General features: G+C 29.1%; 7 protein-coding genes across 7 annotated transcripts, besides 2 other annotated features; 3 read left to right on the forward strand and 4 right to left on the reverse strand.

Moving 5' to 3' along the window:
* Positions 1 to 215: 215 nt before the first annotated feature.
* On the forward strand, positions 216 to 1,847 carry TVAGG3_0371290 (bifunctional inhibitor/lipid-transfer protein/seed storage 2s albumin superfamily protein family; the record flags this gene model as incomplete). The annotated part of the gene is made up of 1 exon (XM_001309857.1): positions 216 to 1,847. One exon carries the CDS (start codon positions 216 to 218, stop codon positions 1,845 to 1,847), a length of 1,632 nt encoding a protein of 543 aa, XP_001309858.1.
* A 543-nt stretch (positions 1,848 to 2,390) lies between these two features.
* TVAGG3_0371300 (bifunctional inhibitor/lipid-transfer protein/seed storage 2s albumin superfamily protein family) lies at positions 2,391 to 3,788 on the forward strand (the record flags this gene model as incomplete). The annotated part of the gene is made up of 1 exon (XM_001309856.1): positions 2,391 to 3,788. One exon carries the CDS (start codon positions 2,391 to 2,393, stop codon positions 3,786 to 3,788), a length of 1,398 nt encoding a protein of 465 aa, XP_001309857.1.
* A 339-nt stretch (positions 3,789 to 4,127) lies between these two features.
* Positions 4,128 to 5,243, reverse strand: TVAGG3_0371310 (pseudouridine synthase protein; the record flags this gene model as incomplete). The annotated part of the gene is made up of 1 exon (XM_001309855.1): positions 4,128 to 5,225. The coding sequence occupies one exon, from the start codon at positions 5,223 to 5,225 to the stop codon at positions 4,128 to 4,130; it is 1,098 nt and encodes a 365-aa protein (XP_001309856.1).
* Positions 5,244 to 5,329: 86 nt separating this feature from the next.
* TVAGG3_0371320 (uncharacterized protein) lies at positions 5,330 to 11,383 on the reverse strand (the record flags this gene model as incomplete). Its single annotated transcript, XM_001309854.1, has 1 exon — positions 5,381 to 11,380. One exon carries the CDS (start codon positions 11,378 to 11,380, stop codon positions 5,381 to 5,383), a length of 6,000 nt encoding a protein of 1,999 aa, XP_001309855.1.
* A 583-nt stretch (positions 11,384 to 11,966) lies between these two features.
* On the reverse strand, positions 11,967 to 13,009 carry TVAGG3_0371330 (uncharacterized protein; the record flags this gene model as incomplete). Its single annotated transcript, XM_001309853.1, has 1 exon — positions 11,978 to 13,009. One exon carries the CDS (start codon positions 13,007 to 13,009, stop codon positions 11,978 to 11,980), a length of 1,032 nt encoding a protein of 343 aa, XP_001309854.1.
* A 275-nt stretch (positions 13,010 to 13,284) lies between these two features.
* On the forward strand, positions 13,285 to 15,067 carry TVAGG3_0371340 (protein phosphatase regulator protein; the record flags this gene model as incomplete). The annotated part of the gene is made up of 1 exon (XM_001309852.1): positions 13,361 to 14,830. The coding sequence occupies one exon, from the start codon at positions 13,361 to 13,363 to the stop codon at positions 14,828 to 14,830; it is 1,470 nt and encodes a 489-aa protein (XP_001309853.1).
* A 1,967-nt stretch (positions 15,068 to 17,034) lies between these two features.
* On the reverse strand, positions 17,035 to 19,297 carry TVAGG3_0371350 (uncharacterized protein; the record flags this gene model as incomplete). Its single annotated transcript, XM_001309851.1, has 1 exon — positions 17,440 to 18,330. One exon carries the CDS (start codon positions 18,328 to 18,330, stop codon positions 17,440 to 17,442), a length of 891 nt encoding a protein of 296 aa, XP_001309852.1.
* Positions 19,298 to 20,458: 1,161 nt separating this feature from the next.
* Positions 20,459 to 20,506: a mobile genetic element.
* Positions 20,507 to 23,284: 2,778 nt separating this feature from the next.
* Positions 23,285 to 23,332: a mobile genetic element.
* Positions 23,333 to 23,850: the final 518 nt, after the last annotated feature.

A 23,850-nucleotide genomic window follows, 5' to 3' on the forward strand; every position in this document is an offset into this window, starting at 1 on the left:
ATTTAGCAAAAATAACTAATGGCGATCCTCTATGTTGTTTGTTTTCAAAATATTCTGATTTTTGTTTGATCCTACAAAATTTGAATCAAAGAATAAATTTATCTTAATTCATATATGATTGCATATATTATGGATATGAATATGTCAAAGTTTGTTAAATATAAAATATCAAAAACGATTTTTATTCATTTTGATAAGTCAATTTTGAAATAGAAATGCTTTTCCTCATCAGATTATCAACAAGTGGAGAGTTTTCTGGAATTCAAAATAGCCCGATTGCATTTAATACTGAAGATAAAGTACCAGAAACAGACATTACTAAAGACAATCATTACAATATTCAACATTGTCAATTCAATGATACTGGAGCATATAAAGGAAAATCATCTATTGACTTTCGCAATGGAGATGGAAGTCAATATATTGAGGTTCACTCTTGTATTGTAACATACGGACGAGGAAATTACGGTGGAGGAATATATTTCTATGGAAAATTCGATTTTGATATAAGTCATATATGTATTAGTGCCTGTTTATGTTATTGGTATAGTGCAATTGCTTATTTGAATGGTGGTGAATCCAACAAATATAATCTTACTTACTTGACATCTAATCAATGCCTTCCAGCTAAGCATCCATTGTACCTGAAGAATTTCAAGGAATATACATATAGTAACGTGTCCTTCACTCCTGCAAATGGATATACTTATGGTATTGTTCTCGCCGAATCTGTACATGATGACAAAAAATATAGTTACAACTCATTTTGTAACAATACAAGTGCCCAAGGAATAGTTTATTTTTATGATATGTCTTTTAATACAACTGCATCTAATTGTAATTGCATCGATAATGAGGCATCGTCATATTCAGTTATCATTTATGATCAAGATCGTTATATGGGAGAGCTCTATCTTCATATTGAAAATTTCTATATCTATGGAAACAAAGTTTATGATTATTATTATACTTATCATGAATATGATCATGGAAAAATTATTGTTAAAGATTGCCAAGCAGATAATCATGATTCATATTATCATGCTATATTTGTTGGTGAAAACATTAGATTAACATCAGATGAGCACCAAGAAATTCAGCATTTCTCTACATACGCATGCAATATTGCATATGATGTTGAAAACATAGAAGTTGAAACACCAATTCCATTTGAAACTCCATTTGAAACAGCGCATGTAACACCTTATTTAACAGAACATCAAACACCTTTTGAAACTGCTTTTGTTACGCCATTTCTTACAGCTTTTCAAACACCATTTGAAACGGCGCATGTAACACCATTTGTAACAGTGTTTCAAACTCCATTTGAAACTGCATTTAATACACCAGTAATCACTAATGGTTTAACACCTTTTGAAACAGCATTTCAAACAAATATTCGGACACCCTATGAAACAAATGAAAAACATGATAAACCTGAAAGCAGCTCAGTTGATGATCAAGCAGCGATAAATCAATCAATAGATAAGAATGGCAATGATGTTGGACAAAGCAGTACATCCATAATTTTAGGTGCAGATTCAAAATCTTCCAATCCAAAATTGGGAAATGAAAAGTGGATAATTATTGGAGTATTGGCTTTTATTGCAATAGTTACAATTGTAATTGTATCGATTTATTTATATAAGAGGAAGAACTCTACACGAACAGATGATTATAGTGAAACGGAAATGGTTGAAGAGACAGTGATTGTCGCAAATGATAATATATCATTTACAATTGAAAACCCATTGTTCACGACAACCATCAACGGAAGTGACGACCCTTTCAAATCAGCATTTGAAGATTCAGATGCCGACGGTGTATTCCATATAAATGAAAATTAACTTGTTTTATATAATATTATTCATGTAACATGCGATTAATGTAAAAAATTTATTGTTATTATATTACCACAAAAAGCTTGTTTAAAGTGTTGTATATTCATATTGATTTTATGCTTTATTCCTATCTCTCAAGAACATAGATTTTATTTGTTTCTTGATTCTAAATAACATAATCAAAAAATCTTTATATACGATAAAAAAATTCAGAGATTATATTCACTCGTTTTTACTGATAATAGTCATTGGATTCGAATTTTATTCATATAAATTAATTTATAACGTTTTATTATTGTATCTAAACAATTGTTTTTCCTCTCAAATTAAAAAGATTTTTGATTGACCTCACAAATATTGAAAATGTCATAAAATGTGTTTAAACTATACATCATCTAATTAGTAATTTCCGAATGAATATCAAAATTTGTAAAAGTTTAATAGAGCAGCGATACTTATTCAAATTGAAATTTTATTTTGAATTTGTTAATGTTTTCGCTTCTCTGTTTAATATCATCAAGCCTTGAGTTCACTGGGAAACAAAATGATATGATTGTATACAATACAAAAGATGTTTGGTTAAAACCACAATGGGATATCATGCAAGCAAGTTATTATTATATTCATGATTGCCAATTCAATGATACTGGTGATTATGGAGGAAAGTCATGTATAGATTTTCAAGATGGAGATGGAAGTCAATTTATCGATGTTTATTCATGCATTGTTACATATGGAAAAGGATATTGGGGTGGAGGAATATATTTTAAGGGTAATTTTGATTTTAATATAAAGAAAATTTGTATATATGCCTGCCAGTGTTTTGAATATGGAGCAATTGCTGTTTTAAAAAGCAGTGATACAAGCAAATATAATCTTACTTATTTAACCTCAAGTCAATGTCTACCGAAAATTCACCCATTATATATGAAGAACTTTCAGGAATTCTCAAGTAGTAATGTTTCTTTTACTCCTGCTCCATTAGGTACTTATGGAATAGTACGAGTCGAATCAGTTCATGCAATCAAAAAATATAATTATAATTCATTTTGCAATAACACAAGTTCCCAAAGTATTGTTTATTTCTTTGATATGAAATTTAGTACAAAGGCTACTCATTGCAATTGCCTTTATAATAAAGCCGAAACTTACTCAATTATCATTTATCATCAAAATAGTATCGTTAATGATATCAATCTACATCTAAAGAATTTCTTTATATTCGGGAACCAATTCTATAATTATTATACATATGAAGCATGGAATCTTGGGAAGATTTTTGTTGAAAATTGCTCATCAGATAATCACAAAGCTTCAAAAGCTGTTATATTTGTTGATGAGTTAGTAAATGTAACAAATGATAGTTATCCTATTTATAAATATTATGGTACATTTGCTTGTGATGTAATTCAGCCAATTGATGAAGTATCCTTTCAAACACCACTTGAAACTGCACATCAAACGCCTTTCATAACATTGGCTCAATCTCCAATGGTGAACCCAGTAATTCCAATTCCTGATCAAATTCCGCAAAAAACTCTGGTTGAAACTCCATTTCAAACTTTTTCTCAAACTCCAGATGTCACAGAACGAATTTCTAATTCTGTTGACAAAAGCAATTATTACATAAATTTAAGTGATAGTCCAAATGATTCTAATAAATTAATCAATGGAAAATGGATTATAATAGCTGCATCATTATCTGCTATCATTATTGCTGTAATTGTTCTTTCTATTTATATATATAGGAAGAGAATATCAAAACAAAATGAATCAGATAGTGAAATCGAGATGGTTGAAGAAACAGTCATCACATCGAAAGAAAATATATCATTAACTATTGAAAATCCATTGTTCACCACCACTATCAATGGTTCAGATGATCCATTCAAATCTGCATTTGAGGACTCTGAAATTGATGGTGTTTTCTATATTACTGAAAACTAATCATGTAATAATTTGTAAAAATTTCATTCTATAGCAATAAATAACATATCTTCTAGCCTTTTCAAATGATATTATTCGATTTTATTGCAAATGCAATATAAGAATACTTTGATTTAATTTCCAAAATATTGATTTGATTTTGAGAATTGAATTATTACTATTTTCCATTTTTATAGCATGCATTAACTAATCAATAGAAAATAATGCTTATTTAATATATTTAATTTTGAAATTTCGAAATTATATGAATTATGTTTCAAAAACCGATGAGTTCATATTGTGGAAAAAAATTAGTTATAATATATAGAAATTTTTATGAACAAACAAAAAATAAAATAATTATGAACTAAATTCTTGTTTTTGATCATCAATGTTGAATTTATTAGGAGGAAACTGGAGTAAAATGTTGTTTACCCATTCCTTGAAAGGATCTTTCTCTTTGACGATCTGATCAATGTGATTAAAAAGAATATTTCGTTTCCAAACTTCAATTTCTTCTGAAACAAATGAGAAATGAATATCTTTCTTTTTAGGAATTGGTTTGTCTTTGTGTTGTCTTATAATTTGGTTTTGTTCGAAGAAAACTTGGTCCAAAAACAAACCAGTGCCAATAAGACGCGGGAGAAGCCATCTGGTCTCTGTCAATGTGTCTTTTAAGTCATCTTCTGTCATCAAATGATGAGAAACAGCAAGAACAGCTGCAATCATTTTTCGAATTTGATTCAACATAAAGGAATTACCGCTGATAGTGAATAAAACATATTTTGTGCCATTCACATCAAATGGATCAGTAAAAGTGAACTCAGAAATTGTTTTAATTGATGTATGAAGTAATTCATCGGTAATATGTCTTGTATAGTTTGCGTATTGATGTCTTCCAACAAATATTGGACAAATCTTTGCTCTTAAGTAATTTAAGTGGTCGATATTTTCTGATGAAAATGTATTTACTGGTAATAAGTAATGATAGCGTCGAGATGATGCTGATTGCTGCGCGTTAAAGATAATTCCTGGTTTGACTGCTGCCCAAACTCTTATTGGAGAATTTTTGGATAATTGTTTTTGAATAAGCCTTGGTAAGTCTTTTACTTTAACTCCTTCAGGCAATACTAATCTAAATGTAGCGACTTGCTTAGCAGCATGTACGCCTGTATCGGTTCTTGAAGATTCTGACCATTTTAATGCTCCTTTAGTTCTGTTTGGACTTATTACGCCTAAATTCACTAAAGCTTCTTGTAATTCTAAAGTAACTGTTTTATCTTGATCATGCAAGCTAGAACCATGATAATTTGTGCCTAAATAACCATAACAAAGAGCAATATATGTCTGATGCGGCTTTAATTGATTTCCATATGCATCATAGAACAAGTTTGGAAACTTAGGTTGCTTTTTAATAGGATTTGCATCTTGACAAGCGATAGAATGTATCAAACCCATAATAATAATGATCCAAAATAATTGAATTATTTCACAAAAAGGAAATGAATAAATATATTAATGAAATGAAGATCAAAATATGAAAAGAGAATACGATAAGATTATAAAATACAAATTTTACATACAAAAATTCAATAAGCTATATATTAAATTAATTACTCATCTGATACTGATTGAATATCTATGTTAATTGAAGGAGAATTTGAAATTTGATTAAGATCGTGATCTTCTTGTTTGTTTTCGGTATTGGTTGTATTTTCAGTGCTGTTGTTGTTTTCCTTTTCTGGTTCTTCTTTATTCAAAACGGTTTTGCGATCATTTGAACTTAAAACTGCTTTTTCATCGTTTTCGTCAACAGAATTTACGTTTTTATCATTATTTGTGACTTTTTCACCATCATTTTTGGCTGGCTTATCTGAATCGCTTTCATCCAAATCAATATCAAATCCAGAATCTGTTTCTTGTGATTTCGGATTTGTTTCATTATTTTTTATATCGTCATGGTCTTTTTGGTTTGAGTTTTCTCGATTTTCTGATTTGATATCTGAATTATTTTCATTTTCCATGTTGTTTTGTTCAGAATCATCTTTATTATCTTGTTTAGTTATAGATTCTTCTGATTTCTCTTCATTTTGATTTTTGATCTCAGAATTATTTTCTTTTTCTTTGGATTCCTCTTTATTTGATTCATCTTTAGTATCTTCGAGGTTTAAATCTCTTGATTTTACTTCGTTTTCTTCATTATTTTCACTTTCTTTGTTTGAATCGATTTTTTCTTTTTCACTTTCACTTATTTTGATTTCAACATCTGATTTCGACTGTTCTTGTTTTGTAATTTGGTTTTCTTCTTCTTTTTCTGAGTCAGAAATTTCTTTTTTCTCTTCTTTTGTTTCTTCAAGATTTATTTCTCTTGATTTTACTTCATCTTCGTTTTGATTTTCTTTTTGTTCTTGAAGATTGATTTCATTTTCTTTTGGTTTTTCGTCTTCATCACTTTGATCATTTTCAATTTCTATATCAGAGTCAATTTCTTTTTCTGATTCGGATTTTTCTTCCTTTTCTTCATCTTTTGTTTCGTTTGTTTGTTCTTTTTCACTTTCATGTTTATTTTCTTCTTTTTCAGGTTCTGAATCATTTTTATCTTCTTCTTTGTTTTCATTTTGTGATTGTGAATTATGGTTTTCTTCTGATTTTTGTTTCTTTTCTGAATCATCATCACTTTCATCAAAATCTATTTCAACATCTGAATCAACTTTCTTGTCTTCATTTTCCACATCTGATTTCTTTTCTTCTTTCTGTTCTAAATCTTCTTGTAAATCAATTTCTCTTGATTTAATTTCTTCTTTAACAGAATCATTTGATTTTTCTTCGTTTTGTTTTGATTCATTTTGATCTTCTTTAACTTTGTTTTCTTCTTTTTCTGATCTTTCTTTATTGTCTTCAGATTCTTCTTGGATATCAATATCTCCTATTTTTTCAGAAACATTTGATTTTTCTTCTTCTTTAGTTTCTTTGTTTTCTTCCCCTTTTTGTAGATCATCGTCTTGGATATCAATATCTCCTGGATTACTTTCTTCATTATCACTTTCATCTTTTACTATTTCAACATCAGAATCAACTTTCTTTTCCTCATTTTCATCCTGATTTTCTTTAATTTCATCAGGTTTCTTTTCTTCTTCAACAGATTTATCATGATTTTCTTCAACATTTTCTTTCTTTTCTTCTTCAACAGATTTATCATGATTTTCTTCAACATTTTCTTTCTTTTCTTCTTCAACAGATTTATCATGATTTTCTTTATTTTCACCAGATTTATTTTCTTCAACTTCATTTTGTTTTTCATTATTTTCTGGTTCTATATTTTGATTTAATTCATCTTGTAAATCAATTTCTCTTGATTTAATTTCAGTGTTTTCGTTTTCTTCTTTCTTTTCTTCCTTTGTTTCTTCTTTTTCTTGTATTTCTGAATCACTTTTCTCTATTTCTATGTCAGAGTTAATTTTTTCTTCTCCTTTCTCAATTTTTTCTTCGTTGAAATCATCAATATTAACTTCGGATTTTTCTTCTTTTGATTCATTATTTTCTTCATTTTGTTTTGTTGGACTCTTATTTGCTTTGAAACTTTCAAACAGAGGATGTTCTCTTCTTCTGTCGTAATCAACATTTGTATCAATTTTCTTCTTTTTCTCTTCATCATTTTGTTTTGGAATTTCTTTCTTAATTGCATCTCGTTTGAAGATATCATTGTATACAATGTTTCTTTGGAAAGGAGGAGAGCTTTCGTATTCTTCTTCTTCGTTGTTTCTTCCTGATCTTGTTGATGATTTGTCATCAGAAAAAGCAGATCTTGATGAAGATTTCGGAACTTCTTCATCAGGAATTTCTTTGATTCTGTCTGGATCAATGATTAAATCGAGTAAAGAAGGATGTTCTTTGATTCCTCTTTGGCTGTCTGATCCATCTGATTTCGCTGACCTTTGTTCCTGTCTATCAAATGTTTCGTCTTTAGGAATAACAAGAATTAAGTCAAGAAGAGATTTGTTCTTTGGAATTCCTTTTTCTTTTCCAAATGAAGGAGTTCTCGAAACAATGTGCGGCTTCTTCTCTTCTTCAATCTTTGGTTTTTCTTTTTGTTGATTTTCTTCTTTTTCTGGATGAATAATTTCTTTATTTTCATGATTTTCTTGTGGAATTTCTTTTTCTGGATGAGGTTGAATGGTTTCTTTTGTTTGCTCTGGACTTTCTTGTGGAATTTCTTTTGTTTCTTCTTTTTCTGGATGAGGAATATTTTCTGGTTCTTTGTTTTCTTTATTTTCTGTTTGTTCATGATTTTCTTGGGGAATTTTCCTAGTTTCTTCTGGATGAGAAATATTTTCTGGTTCTTTGGGTTCATGTTTTTCTTGTGGTTCATTTTGGTTTTCTTTTGGTTGTTCTTCGGGTGATTTTTCTTCGAGTTGAGAATTTTCTTTTTCTGGTTCATTTTGTTGGTGATTTTCATGTTCTTCTGGATGAGAAATTTCTTTTTCTTGTTTTTCTGGAGAATTTTCTTCGTTTTGTTTTCCTTGTAATTCTTCTTCAGTTGGGAATATTTCTCTTGTATGAACTTCAACTGGTTTCTCATCTTCTTTCTTTGTTTCTTCTTTTTCTTCACTTGGTTCTTTATTATTTTCTTTTTGTGGATTTTCTTCTTCTTTCTTTTCTTCTGGTTTAGATAATAACTGTGTTAGTAAACCTTTTTGTTTCTTTTCCTCTTCTTCTTTATGATTTTCAAGTGGTTTTTCTTCTTTGTTTTCTTCATTTTCAGTCTGTTTTTGTTCGATTTCTCTTGGTTTGATTTCATCTTCATCACTATTTTCGATTTCAACATCAGAATCAGACTTTTCTTTCTTTTCTTCTGGTTTTGATAATAACTGTGTTAGTAAACCTTTTTCTTTCTTTTCTTCTTCTTCGCTATGATTTTCAGGAGTTTTTTCTTCTGTATGAGAATTTTCTTCTTTGTTTTCTTCATCTGGTTTTGATAATAACTGTGTAAGTAATGACTTTGGTTTTTCTTCTTCATTTTCTTCATTTTTATTAGGTTTTTGTTCAATTTCTCTTGGTTTAACATCATCTTCACTTTGATCTTTTTCAATTTCAACATCAGAATCTGATTTTTCTTTATTTTCTTCTGGTTTAGATAACAACTGAGTTAATAAACCTGCTGGTTTTTGTTCTTTGTTTTCTTCTTCATTCTTTGGTTCATTTTCTTCTTTTTGTTCTTTTTCTTCCTTTGGTTTTTCTTCTTCATCACTTTTATCTTTTTCAATTTCAACATCAGAATCAGATTTATTTTCTTCTTCTTTCTTTTCTTCATCTGGTTTTGATAATAACTGTGTAAGTAATTGTTTTGGTTTTTCTTCTTCTTTTTGATCAATTTCTTTTTCTTCAGGAGTTTGATTTTCTTTCTTTTCTTCTTCTTGTTTTGATAACAATTGACTTAAGTCAAAAGGTTTTTCTTCATCTTTCTTTTGATTTTCTTCTTCTTTTTCTGGATGAATTTCTCTTTCTTCTGATTTAGGCTGCAAAAGTTGTGAAAACAATGGCTCATTTTGTTTCTCTTCATTATTTTCATTGTTTTCTTCTTTTTCTTCTGGTTTTTCTTCAATTTTATTAACAATATTTGACAAAATTGGTTCCAAAGGCTTTTCTTCTTTATTTTCTTCTTTGTTTTGTTCTTTGTCTTGTTCTGTTTCATTATTTTCTGATTGTTTTTGTTCATTTTCTGTTGGATTTTCCGGAAGTTGGAGATCTCTTGAAACTAAGTTATTTACTTCAGGAGAGATTGCATTAAAACCAAGAACTGGTGTCTGATTCTCTTGTTTTTCTGATTTAATTTCATTTGAATTTTCATTTTGGGGCTCTTCTTTGTTTTCTGCATTTTCTTGGTTGTTCTTTTCATCACCAATTGTTTTGTCAAACAATTTATCGAATTTTTCAAGTGGTTTCTGATCATTATTTTCATCCTTCTTTTCTTCTTCGTTTTGTTTAGTTCCTTCCTGATTTCCAACTGTTTTATCGAATAAATTATCCAAAATATTTTTTGGTTTCTCTTCATTTGGCTCTAGATTTTCATTATTTAATTTGTTTTCTGATTCTGGCTTCTTTTGGTCATCTTCTTTCTCAAACAAGTTATTGAAGATGTTTATTGGCTTGTTTTCTTCTTGGTTCTCAACATTATCTGGTAAATCTGGAAGAACGTCTTCTTTGTTCGCTTCTGGGTTGATTTGAGATGGGATAGGAGACAAATTTAGCTGGGAATTGTTTTCTGAGTTCACTTTTGACTCTGGTTTAGATTTTTCGAAAACATTTGTAATTTCTTCGCGTAAATCAAGCTGCAAAGGTTTCCCTCTTCTTTTAACAGTCTTACTTCGTTTCTTTCTCTCTTCAATTTCTTGGCAATTTGAAGATGCTTTAATTTGAGTTCCATTTAATGTTGTTCCATCGAGTTCAAGGGCTGCTTGGTTAGCTACATCCTTCTCTTTGAAGGAAACAAACGCATAGTACTTGTTATCCAAGTTTTCAACTGAGATATCTTCAATTTGTCCGTAAGGAATTAAAGCAACGGCAAGTTTTCTTCTGGATACTCGTTGTTGGAACGGACCAAGAGTAAGTTTCTCTTTCTCGTCCATTAACTCTGAACTCTGAGAATACTCATTTTCATCGTTTTGTTTCAAAGCAATGAGCTGAGCCTTCTGCATTTGTGTCTCCTTCTCTAAAGCTCTTGTTCTTTCCTCAAGTTTGGACTGTCTGATGGCTAATTGCATCGTCAAATCATTTTGTTGGACACTTTCATTGTATTCCTGTTCCTTTTCGTCTAGATATCTTTGCTTTTCCGATAATTCGTCTTCTAGTTGTCTTATTTCTTCATTTTCGTCTAAACAATATTCATTACAAACCATATCAATGACATCGTCGTCTACATCGTATCCTTGAGCGATTGATGTTGCAATAGCTTTGATTTTGCGATGTTTCTCCACTGATTCGTGAACTTTTAGATGTAAATCGTCAATAAGTTCTTGTTGTTGTAAAATAAGCTGGTTTTGATCTATTTTATGTAGTTCCTCTATTCTCTCGCGAGTTATTTGTAATTGTTTTCGATCATCTTCAATATTTTTTTCCGTTATATTCTTCATCTCCCTCTGAGCATCAATATCAAATCGTAATATTTTGATATTATCATCAGAGAGCAGTTCTTGAAGAGTATTTAAGCGATTTTGTAATTCTATGCTATGATTTTTTAGATTTGCGATTTCTTCCGCTCTCTTTTTCTGAGCAGAGTTAATAGTCATTACACTTGGCTCGAATGTTCTTGATATTTGTAATCCTAATGTATCTGCTGTTGAATCTTTATACTTTTGTTGAGCAATTTCTAAATGTTCTTTTAATATTCGCACTTCATTATGCAATCCTTCGATTTCAGTTTCTAATTTGCGTGCTCTTTGCTCTTCAACATTCGCTTCTCCATATAATTGTGCTAAAGATTGATAAGATAATCTTGAATTTGGATCTGACGATTTATCTTTTTTAGGATTAACTTTAACTCGCCTTATTGATCCATCTGACTTCCTTGCAGAGTCCTCCTGCGTAAATTTCCTGTAGTTGTAGGAGGTACTCATAAAAGATGTCACTTTTTATAAATATTTGTTATTTTGCTGTCACTTTTTAAATTTGTGCTCAATTTTCATCTTGACAGGAAAAACACATTCATTGATAATTTTCAGCAATCATTTCCTAATGAAACAAGAAAACCAAACGAATTTTTCAATCAAACTTAATCATCTTCGTTCGAAAAATCAATTTTTATAAATAGCCATGTTAATTTGATAAAAATCAGCTTGTTACTCACTATAAAAACTTTACTATGCCTAAAATTAGCATTTCATGCATGAAAACACTCATGTTTACGTTATTTTAGTAAATATTTTTTGATTTTATGCAGAAAAATACAATTATTCGAAAATTCATTAGCATATTTTGTTAATATTAGTGTTTTATATCAAGATTTTCATAATTCGAAACAATTTTACTACTTTATTGCTTATTTTTTTCAAATAATTCTTTATATTTGCGAACAATTTACTAATAGTAGTGATTCTTTCATCATGTATTAGAATATTTTGATCTGAAATCATGTCTATCATTAAAATAATCTGAATCTAATTTTGAATAAGGTTTAAAAATATGACAAATAGTAAATTAAGTGTTTATTAGTGTTAAATTGCTTGTTTCTCAAGCGAAACGATTCTTTCTCTGATTAAAGATCTCATTTTTGGATCAACTTCTTTTGCATAGCATTTTTGAAGGCAATCGATGGTATGATTGCTCTTGTCTAAGAATGACAAAGCAATTGTAGCGATTGTTCCTGATTTTGTTGTTTGCTTTGTCAATATTGAAATTAATTCTTTTTCTGAGGATAAATCATCAGCAAAATCAGGACATTCATCGAATATGTTGCATAATGCAGCACATCCAATCTCTATTTGTCCCTTCTTGATCAAATTCAAGACAAATCTACGGAGATTTGAATCAAAGCAAGAATTTTTGACTTTTCTTGTGAGTTCAACAAGCAAAGAAGGACTTGTTTCTGCTAATGCAAGAGCTCTGTCAACTGAAATGTAGGAGATCAGATTTCTACAGAGACAAAGCAATTTAATGATTAAATTGTCATCGTCAATTTGATTAAGAATCTCGTTCGGACAGCTGCAGTCGAATTTTGGAGATTTCAATAAAATTTCATCCAAATTTTTCAAAATTGAGAGAGAATCTTCAGGAAAAGATCCGAAATGCTGGACAGCGAGCTCAATTACTTGCAATGGAAGTAATTGCCGGTTATTCTGATCATTTGTCAGAATATTCAAGATTTTTATCGCAATTTTTTTCTCTTCGTCGTTTAAGGTTTCAAAACTACGCACAATGAAATCTGTGAGTCTTTTCATCATTGATGATGCTCTGAAAGAGAAGAAATCAAAACCTTTAACCGAAATTTCGTTTAATATTGGTAAAAGGACGTTGAGCTTGTTCTTTGTTGAACTCAGTGCCAAAACCGATTGGCTTAATTGTTCCTGCTCATCGATTTGTGTGCGATTATCCCAACAGTAATCACTTTTTGAATATGAACCATTGTTCAAATAAACGGACTTCCAATAATTTCTCCTTTCCCTTTTCAATGAAACCCACTGGGTGTCTGACAAATCATTAATAAGCTGTGAACGTGAAAGCTTATCGAATTTGCCGCAACCTTGCATTTGATGGTTGAACAACTTTACGTAATCAACGTGATGTTGGTTTACAATAATCGTTTTATACTCTTCAGAAAATGAGTCACTTTTCCCAACGACCCATTCAATTCAATAGGCGCGAAATAAAAATAAGGATGTTTCCGTTTACTGCTGTCATATCAGATTCATCAAGATTTCGAAAAATGATAACCATATAATTGGTTATATAGCTTCAATTTATAAACTAATTTTCAATAGCCTCATTCAATTTTTTGAAAACAGTGGCTCTTGTGAGGGTTCAGAAAAATTGAATAAAAGAAAGTGTTTGAAAGGTATCATTTTATTCATTTCAATTGAATTGATTATTTCAATACTTTTATGAAGGCACCTCATGGGAACTACGCACATCACATTAATTTATTTAAGCCCCATACTAAAATAAGACTTGGTCGTACAGAATCAGCTGTTTCCTCGCGTGTCCCACCAATTTCTGTTGAAAATCCACACAAAATGTCTCCAAAGAAGCCTCATGTATATCATTCGTACCCAATTCTAATGCACCAAATATATGACGGTCTTCCAGAGCATGAACAACAGAACCAAATACCTAAACCAAACAATCCAGAGTTTAAAAATATATTTCTCCATAAATTAAATCTAGGTTGTCAAGTGTTTTCAGATATGGATCCCAATCAGCGATTAGCAAAAAGAATTGTCCTTCATCAGGTTGCCGAATGCATCATAACTTTAGGAATTGGACCATTCATTGACTCTGAAATGACTTCCAAAGTATATGAGATGATCTATGTCAACATAAAGAGACCTGTCCCAAAGTTCGAATTGAATCAATTCCTTAATTCTGATTCCGGTTGTTTTTCAGTCCCAGAATGGGAACATCTCGAATTTGTATATACCATATTTCAGATATTTTATAAGACCTTTCCAAAATTAGAATTTTGGACGACACAATTTTTTGAATCATTGATCCCATTAATTAGTTCTCGTGATACATTAGAAAGAGATAGGCTTGCTATTATTTTGTCTACGTATTATATCAATAATCCTATTCTTCTTCATGGATTTGCCCTGAAACTTGCAAAAATTATTGAAAACCATTTCATTACGCCCGATCCATGCGCTGTCTATACAGCATTAACAATCTTCTCTAATATTATTGCGTCGTCGATCGAAAACAGAAACATGGCTTTTAATCTTTGCAATAACCTATGTATTCAGTTAATCCAAAACCAGTATTTATCCATATTTATCTCTCCTTTTTCGAATCTACTGAAGATGATCCTTCCTTTATCCGAAACTTTGACACTAATTTTGTTGAACGGAATTGTGAAGTATTGGCCAGTTTCAGACCCGGCGAAACAGGTTCCAATGATTAAGTTAATCATAGCTGCACTATTCTCGAACCATAGTATGAATGATGGAGTCATATTAAAAAAAGTTTTTCTTCTCCTTGGAGAACTTTGTGACACAGAGTTCTTCAAAGTTGCAGACCAAGCATGTAAATGTCTTCAGGAAGAAGTTATTCTTGGCCTCTTAAGCAACAATTGCAGGGAAATTGTTCCTTATATAATGACACACGTCAGATCATCGTTAAAACATTGGTATGCTCCTCTCCGAGAAACAGCTCAGGTAACTCTCAGGGTATTATGCCAAATTTGCCAAGAAAGACGTTCAGATGATATAGGGTTAAATGTCAGAACATCAAATTGGGTTTCTATTGCGAGAACAGCAGCTAAAAATGATAAGTGCATTAACTTGACTAAGAAACTTGGCGAAATGTCCCAATTGTTCGGTCCTTCAAACAATTCTAATTCCCAAGAAACTTTCTGATGATTTTGAGAGGATAGCACAATTTAGATATGTGGATTTTTCGCATTCTAATGTGTTTAATGTTGTTTGGATGCATTTTTATTTTGAATAAATGTATACAGTAGTTTTTAGTTCTTATTTAGTTGTTTTACGTTAGCTACGAATCAGTATTTAATAATATGCAAATAATATTTATTTTTCGATCAACAACCGGTAGAATTATTTCTTTTCGGTGAAGTAGCCAACTATAATATTAATAAAGAAAAAAGAAATATTATTTCCTTTCTTTTGGCCGAAGTAAATTGAACATGATTCAATTAGAAAATGAATGGGGCAAGACCTAATAAGTCTTCGAAACCCATGAGTTCATATAAACGGCTAAGTGGGTGCTATATTGAGTGAGTTGTGCATGTATTTCAAGGTCCTCAATGCAATTAATTACCATTCCTTCAAGCTACATTTTTGTTTTAAATATCATTAAAAAATAATATTTTTAAGCAGAGAAGATAGTTATTCTATCACATTATTATGCATGAATACAAAGAATTAGAGGCTGAAAGTTAAAAAAAAATTAAAAAATATTAAAACCAAAAAATGGAATGAATTTTAGAATGTTTTGATTCATTCAATTAATTGAGAAATGACCATACGATATGAACAAGTAATAATAATATTTAAGAAAAAAATCAAAAATATGTATATTTAAAATAACAATTCTATTACTTATTTATACAGTACTTTCTGGATGATATTATAATTAGGAATTAGAATATTTTATTTTTTTGAAAAAAATGAATTCAAGAAGGCAATAATATATGGAATGACATCAATTTTCATATCTGATATTAGTATATGGTAGTGAATTATTCATTTCATATTGTTTAAAAAAAATATATAATAAAAATTTTGAATTTTTAAAAAAACTTTTGGTGATTCAACTATATATTTCATAGCTAAATGAAAAAAACTTATTATGAAATTAGGTAACAAAAAATAAAATATCATTGGAAAATCCTGAAAATAAAGAAGAGAAATATATTAATTTGAAATCTTTGTGTATAGGGCATAACGTTTCAATAATTGTTTCGAAATAATAAAACAGTGATTTTGAAATATTATCTAATTTTGTGTTTTTCATGTATTTTCATATGAGATATATGTATTCCTTCAGAATAAATTAAAATAGTATTGTTTATAAACGAAAATGTAATTTTCGATATCCGATATTTATGTTCAGGTATGCATTCAAAAAATTGATAAGTTTATATTTTGAGAAAACGTATAAAAAGAGTTTGTTGAAATTAAGTAAAGATCAAATAGAAATATGGTAGTTAATGCGGATTTTAAAATTTAAAGATAGAGAAATCGTACAGTCTATATTTTGTTTGGTTCAAAATAAATATGTGTATTGAAAATAGTAGGTGATAATTTGTAAAGTATTGAATAATCGCTTTGAAATATAAGGAAAAAAATTTATAATAGTTAGCATGTAAATATAATTTTAAAAAGTTTTCAAAATTATTGAAAAAATAAATGGTCCATCAATTAAGTTTTATTGTATATTTTAGATAATTAGTAATATTTACAATGAAAAATGCAATAAAAATCATGTTAAAATTTTGAGACACTTTCAAAATTTAATATAATAACGTGCTAAATGTTTTTATTTGATATTTATACATAAATCTAAATATTAAATCTATTAATATTAATTTAATTTTGAATATGAATTTTTGTTTATTCATCGGAAGGGTGATATTAATTTGAGCTTAAATTTAAAACTATCTACTTATTTTGTTTTTATCTTTCAAAATATAAATTCAGAAAAATAATATTATGTTCGGCGGGGTTATTTTATTATAATAATCAAAACTATCTTAAATATTATTTTGAATAATTATTTTTTGTGAATATCAATTTTATTTGTGAAAATTATTGTGTATATTTCAAAAAAATTGTATTCGATTTCAATATTGAATATCTAAATTGGTTCAGCTAATTGATCCCAAAGTATTTATATCAACATGTATTGTAAATATATATAACTCCAACCTATATACAAATTATTTCCAAATTTAATTGTTTTCACTCAGATATCAAATATCACATGATCAAATTATATAAATTATAGCTATACTATGAACATTCAAGCATTTAACTGGCATTCTTAATGTATTCCTTAATATTATCGATTCTTACTTTCAATATTCATGTTAATATTATAAAAAAATATACAATATTCTTTAATATTGTAAAATTAGTAATGAATTCATATTAAAATAGTTGAATCGCACGATTAATAATACATCTGTAAAGTTTTTTTAATTAAATTATTTGAAATTTTTCTGTGTAAAATTAATAATATTTGTTATTGCTCGAGTTCTTTATTGCCTGCATATACTAGTAAATTCATTTCTTCATCGTTTATGACATTTTTGTGCAAATTCACAGTAATAATTTAAAAATAAAAAAGTTTTTTCTTAGTAACAAACATATTTTATTTATAAGCATTGCTCCGATAACATTGTAGTACCTATAAATGCATCTGGCTCGTTATCGGTTTGTTAAGTTGTTCGAATAAAAACAAACCTCTTAAAATTGAGAGCGTTCAGAAAATATTTGTGAGGATTTCAGGTCTTAAATCTGGATTGAATTGAATTATAGAATTCATCGAGTGTCATTTTTTCGATTTGGAGGGAATCAAGATTATTTGGATCTTGTGGTATTCTATGATCCACAGCTATATTTTGATGGGTTCGGTATTTTCCATCTTTTTCAATATAATCTATAACTTTGTGGTATTTTAGAACGACGAGAGAAGCTCGGACACGCCTCTCATATGCTAGAGTTTTGAATAATCCATTCATCTCCTTATAAGGTTCCATCAATTTGCAAATTTCATTGAAATCATACTCTGAGACATTGTCTGTGAACAGTTTCTCGATGCAATATTCAAAGGTGTCCTTTCTCATAACCGTATCCACGATCAATTCGTTTTGTTCTTCCTCTGATTCTTCGACAGCTTCTTGAATTGGTTCACCAGGATCGGATCCGGAGCTGATTTCTTTGGTCTTTAGGTTAATCCTTTTCTGAGGTATCTTCCTTGGGGCTGAATTAAGCATCCAAGTTTCTTTTAATTTTGGTACTTTCAAAAATAAATGTCTTCCCCGTTTTTTTACTGCACAATTAAGACGGATTACACGAATGTTGGGCTCCATTGTAAACCCCCTTTCGGTGTATTTTGTTATAATATCCCATTTTTGTTTAACAAAATTTAATAATTGTTCTTCTGTTGCCTTCCCTCCATTATTTTTAATGGAATAAATGATAGCTTTCTGTATAGGTGAAGATTTTTTGCCGGAGTTTTTTCCGGTTTCTTCAAATGGATGTAAAGTATTCATAAACTCTTCTTCACCTGAATAAATTCTTGATCGCTCGGGAGCATATATCTCCGCGATATGTTGCTGCTGCTTGCGCTTTGCAATTTCAGCTGCACTAAGTCTAGCACCTTTCTTGTGCATTTAGAAAATTTATATAACTTTTTTTCTAAACTAATCAATTTCAACTTCAAATTTTAAATACAATATCAATTAAGAGGTAGGGCAACGATAGAAAATTTTTGGAAAAAAAGTTCGGAGATCTTAAACGTATCATATTCCCTGCATGGTTTGGTATCTTCCGCCATGCGTTGTGCCAAACATATTGACACTTTCCAATAATTAATTTATGGTATGAGTCACAGAGTTAGATTATAAAAAGAAAGTAAATAATTGCAATTAGAAATCATATATGTCGGAAATCAAATGTTGATGAGCAGAAACCTTTTACACATCATAAAAGAGATAAATCACTAAAGATTTGTATACATTAAAATTTGATATTTGGTGCTCGAAAACTGTCTGATGGGACTCCTCCAAAATGAACCAATCTATCGCTGAAGACCAAATTAGATGATGTGGATGGTGTATTCTCTAATTCTAACTTAGGAAGAATGGGAACAAAACGAATGACGACAACAACATGTCAAACATAGATTAAATATCTATGAATCAATAAAGTATACGTGCATTGAAGGTGATAACGATCACTTGAGGCTTATAACTCTTTGACTAAATTATGCAATAATTAAATATAATCATTTTTATATTTTTATACTGATAGTAATTAATATACTATCCTGCTTAATAAATGGTATGATCAAATTTGTTTGAAAATTTAATTATGTATATGAAACTATGTCTTCTATATAAAAATCAAAATTTTCGGACGAACCTAGATTGAACCTTTATGAAAATCTATCATTTTTGTTAATTGAGTTAATATGAATCTTTTACATATGTATATATAGCATTGATAGCTTATATAAGCATGGTTTATTCCATATTAACATATTTCTTCAGTTAAATTTGTTAATAATATCATGTAACAAATTAATTCAAGATTAGAATGTCTACAAAATGCTAACAAATAAGAACAAAATACGATTTCTCGACTTAAATTTTAATATGGAGTAGTTTTTCGTTTAAATCTAATTAAAAATGAATAAAAACTTATCTTGTACTATTTTCATTCAAAGATTTTAATAATGTAAATCATGCATTTTCATAATTCAGTACAGTTCTTTTTAGAATTAAAGTTGATGAGGATGATATTTGTGATTTAAAATAATTTGTTAATGTTCACCTTTTATTCATCACCTTGTGGTATGCCCTAAAGCAATAGCATTATCAATTCTGCTGAATTGATCAACTCAAAATTCCAAAAAAAATTCAAAATTTCAAAAACGAAATTAACCAATTTGAATTTTCACATGAAAAAATTAATTTCGAAAAAAATTTGGAAAATCAAAGTATTTGATAATTAGTCAAATAATCAATTTACATCGTTTTTACTCATAAAAAACAACTAATTTTTGATTTTGATATCATATTTGATAAATACTCATTCCAGAGTTGACGTAATGTATTAATTATTGTTAGAGATATTGCTTTCGCAGCAAAATTCTTATTTCATGAAAGAAAAAAAAAATGATTTTATTCCAACAAAAACAAGTAAACAGATGAATGGAAACGTACTATATTTTCATAAATGTAGTAATCAGCGTGTCGGCTTTTGTTTATCATGTTCGAGTCAAAATGTATTAACTTGTAATAAGAAATATTCGAAGATTATATGAAGTATTGAGCATTCTTTGTAGAAATATTTGTAATTCATTACTAACATATATAATAAAGTTGTTTTTTTTCCCTTATTGCAATAATTTTGTCTGATTTTAATAACTTTTCATGTATACGAGTTGTATGAATATGCATCATAATATGCGTAAATATACTTATTTGCGACGAATAATGTGGTTGCATAATGGAGGTGCTAAATTTTGATTTTAATATGGGGCTTTGGTATGTATAATCATGTTCTTATCTCAACGTAGGAGTATTGGTGCAATATGATTAAAATTTACGAGGTTGATCTTAAATTGAATAATTCTGGAGTATAAATCACAATGCAGCTAATTCTATGTTAAAGATAGATACAGATTGTAGTAATCAATTAGGGAGTACAAATTCATTCTTTCATTTTTGTCGTATTGAGCAGAAAGGAAGAGATCATAACCCTAGGAAAAAAAGCCCAAATTTGTCACTTTTCATAGTACGTTAAACTCAATTTGCTCGGCGAATGCCGAGCACACGTACTCATCATTCAACATAATATTCTCATTCTTTGGTTATTATAGTGCCAGACAACACAAGATTTCAAAGAATTACTTGAGTTTTCAATTAATCTTAATCCGATTTTAGATTTATCGAGAACTCCATCATCACAATCACATACTTCAGTGCGGTAACTACAATTATCCATATACAGAAGGAAGTTCTTTTCGAACAACTCATTTGGAGTCTGTTTTGGAAAGAACTTCTTTCTGTCCGACTTAATTTCATAGTTCCTGATCAACCAAAAGACAGAAAACCACACACTATCTACTTAGGAAAGGAGTTCTTTCTAAATCTTCCTTAAATTGAGATTTTACGAGAGATAACCCTTCTATTGCACTTAAAAATGAACATTTTGATATCTTTAGTATCACACATGGTCATATATAGTATTTCATCTACATGAATACATTCATCTTTCGAAGTCTCTCATTAAATGGGAGGCTTCGAAAGATGAATCGTTTTATTCATACAACTTTAAATCTCGAACACATTTAGAGAGTGAGTATATCATTTTATTCTTGTTTTGAGTTTATTCTGATTCAAAATTGCAGTGAAAACAGAAGTTCACGCATCATATCTGAATGTGAGCTCATCTATACTTATACGATCTCAATACCTCCACTCTAAGCATAAGAGGTGAAGTTATATAAAAATTATCAGATGCGTTGAAGTCTCAAAAGTATTGCCTGAATGCTTGTTTCATATTTGTCCAAGTAGTTTCAATGAATAAATGTATTGTTTTTTATAATTTCGATTTATTGTTAGAAAATATTCAATATAAACCTTTATTGTGTTATTTACATCTCATAAATTCTCTGTTTAAATCATATAAAAGCGCGTTTTACCCCTATGAATCAAGAAATTCATTCAATATTCATGGTATATTTATTAAATTTATACGATTTACTAATAATCAATATTATATCCTCATAAATAGCAATATATTTTGGTAATCTATGATAATCATATACAATATTTGAAATCAAATTTTCATTAGTTTAGGTTCCTTGTTAATAGTAAACCATTATATTTATTACTAATAATAAAATCTATGTGTCGTATTGAAATTCAATAAAATTACTTATTCGGTCCAAAAAAACAAATTAGATAAAATTTTTCGTTTTTTATGTAATTTTTGTTTTTCATTTTTCTCAAGATCCTAAGTTATGTTCTAACTTTTGACATCATATCCTATCATGCTAGGCTATATATTATAGCATATCCAAAAGGCAAGGAAATCTATCAGAGAAGCCTTTTTGACCTATCGTTGCCCTACCTCTTAGTCATACAAAACTCAAAAAAATTCTGTTTATTTTTCTCATTCTGTCTGATCATACTATACTTAAATAGATTCTTACAACCCTATTATCTTATTTAATTTTTACATTTGGGAGGTTATTTCATGATGAAATCATGCAAAATTATTAATATGCAGGAAATAACAAATCAACTCTTTAATAATTGATAGAGGTAGGGCAACGATAGGTCAAAAAGGCTTCTCTGATAGATTTCCTTGCCTTTTGGATATGCTATAATATATAGCCTAGCATGATAGGATATGATGTCAAAAGTTAGAACATAACTTAGGATCTTGAGAAAAATGAAAAACAAAAATTACATAAAAAACGAAAAATTTTATCTAATTTGTTTTTTTGGACCGAATAAGTAATTTTATTGAATTTCAATACGACACATAGATTTTATTATTAGTAATAAATATAATGGTTTACTATTAACAAGGAACCTAAACTAATGAAAATTTGATTTCAAATATTGTATATGATTATCATAGATTACCAAAATATATTGCTATTTATGAGGATATAATATTGATTATTAGTAAATCGTATAAATTTAATAAATATACCATGAATATTGAATGAATTTCTTGATTCATAGGGGTAAAACGCGCTTTTATATGATTTAGACAGAGAATTTATGAGATGTAAATAACACAATAAAGGTTTATATTGAATATTTTCAAAAATAAATCGAAATTATAAAAAACAATACATTTATTCATTGAAACTACTTGGACAAATATGAAACAAGCATTCAGGCAATACTTTTGAGACTTCAACGCATCTGATAATTTTTATATAACTTCACCTCTTATGCTTAGAGTGGAGGTATTGAGATCGTATAAGTATAGATGAGCTCACATTCAGATATGATGTGTGAACTTCTGTTTTCACTGCAATTTTGAATCAGAATAAACTCAAAACAAGAATAAAATGATATACTCACTCTCTAAATGTGTTCGAGATTTAAAGTTGTATGAATAAAACGATTCATCTTTCGAAGCCTCCCATTTAATGAGAGACTTCGAAAGATGAATGTATTCATGTAGATGAAATACTATATATGACCTGTGTGATACTAAAGATATCAAAATGTTCATTTTTAAGTGCAATAGAAGGGTTATCTCTCGTAAAATCTCAATTTAAGGAAGATTTAGAAAGAACTCCTTTCCTAAGTAGATAGTGTGTGGTTTCTGTCTTTTGGTTGATCAGGAACTATGAAATTAAGTCGGACAGAAAGAAGTTCTTTCCAAAACAGACTCCAAATGAGTTGTTCGAAAAGAACTTCCTTCTGTATATGGATAATTGTAGTTACCGCACTGAAGTATGTGATTGTGATGATGGAGTTCTCGATAAATCTAAAATCGGATTAAGATTAATTGAAAACTCAAGTAATTCTTTGAAAATCTTGTGTTGTCTGGCACTATAATAACCAAAGAATGAGAATATTATGTTGAATGATGAGTACGTGTGCTCGGCATTCGCCGAGCGAATTGAGTTTAACGTACTATGAAAAGTGACAAATTTGGGCTTTTTTTCCTAGGGTTATGATCTCTTCCTTTCTGCTCAATACGACAGAAATGAAAGAATGAATTTGTACTCCTAATTGATTACTACAATCTGTATCTATCTTTAACATAGAATTAGCTGCATTGTGATTTATACTCCAGAATTATTCAATTTAAGATCAACCTCGTAAATTTTAATTCAATATTGCACCAAATACTCCTACGTTGAGATAAGAACATGATTATACATACCAAAGCCCCATATTAAAAATCAAAATTTAGCACCTCCATTATGCAACCACATTATTCGTCGCAAATAAGTATATTTACGCATATTATGATGCATATTCACACAACTCGTATACATGAAAAGTTATTAAAATCAGACAAAATTATTGCAATAAGGAAAAAAAACAACTTTATTATATATGTTAGTAATGAATTACAAATATTTCTACAAAGAATGCTCAATACTTCATATAATCTTCGAATATTTCTTATTACAAGTTAATACATTT

The sequence above is a fragment of the Trichomonas vaginalis genome, chromosome V, assembly GCF_026262505.1.
Source record: "Trichomonas vaginalis G3 chromosome V, whole genome shotgun sequence".
NCBI classification, from domain to species: Eukaryota; Parabasalia; order Trichomonadida; family Trichomonadidae; genus Trichomonas; species Trichomonas vaginalis.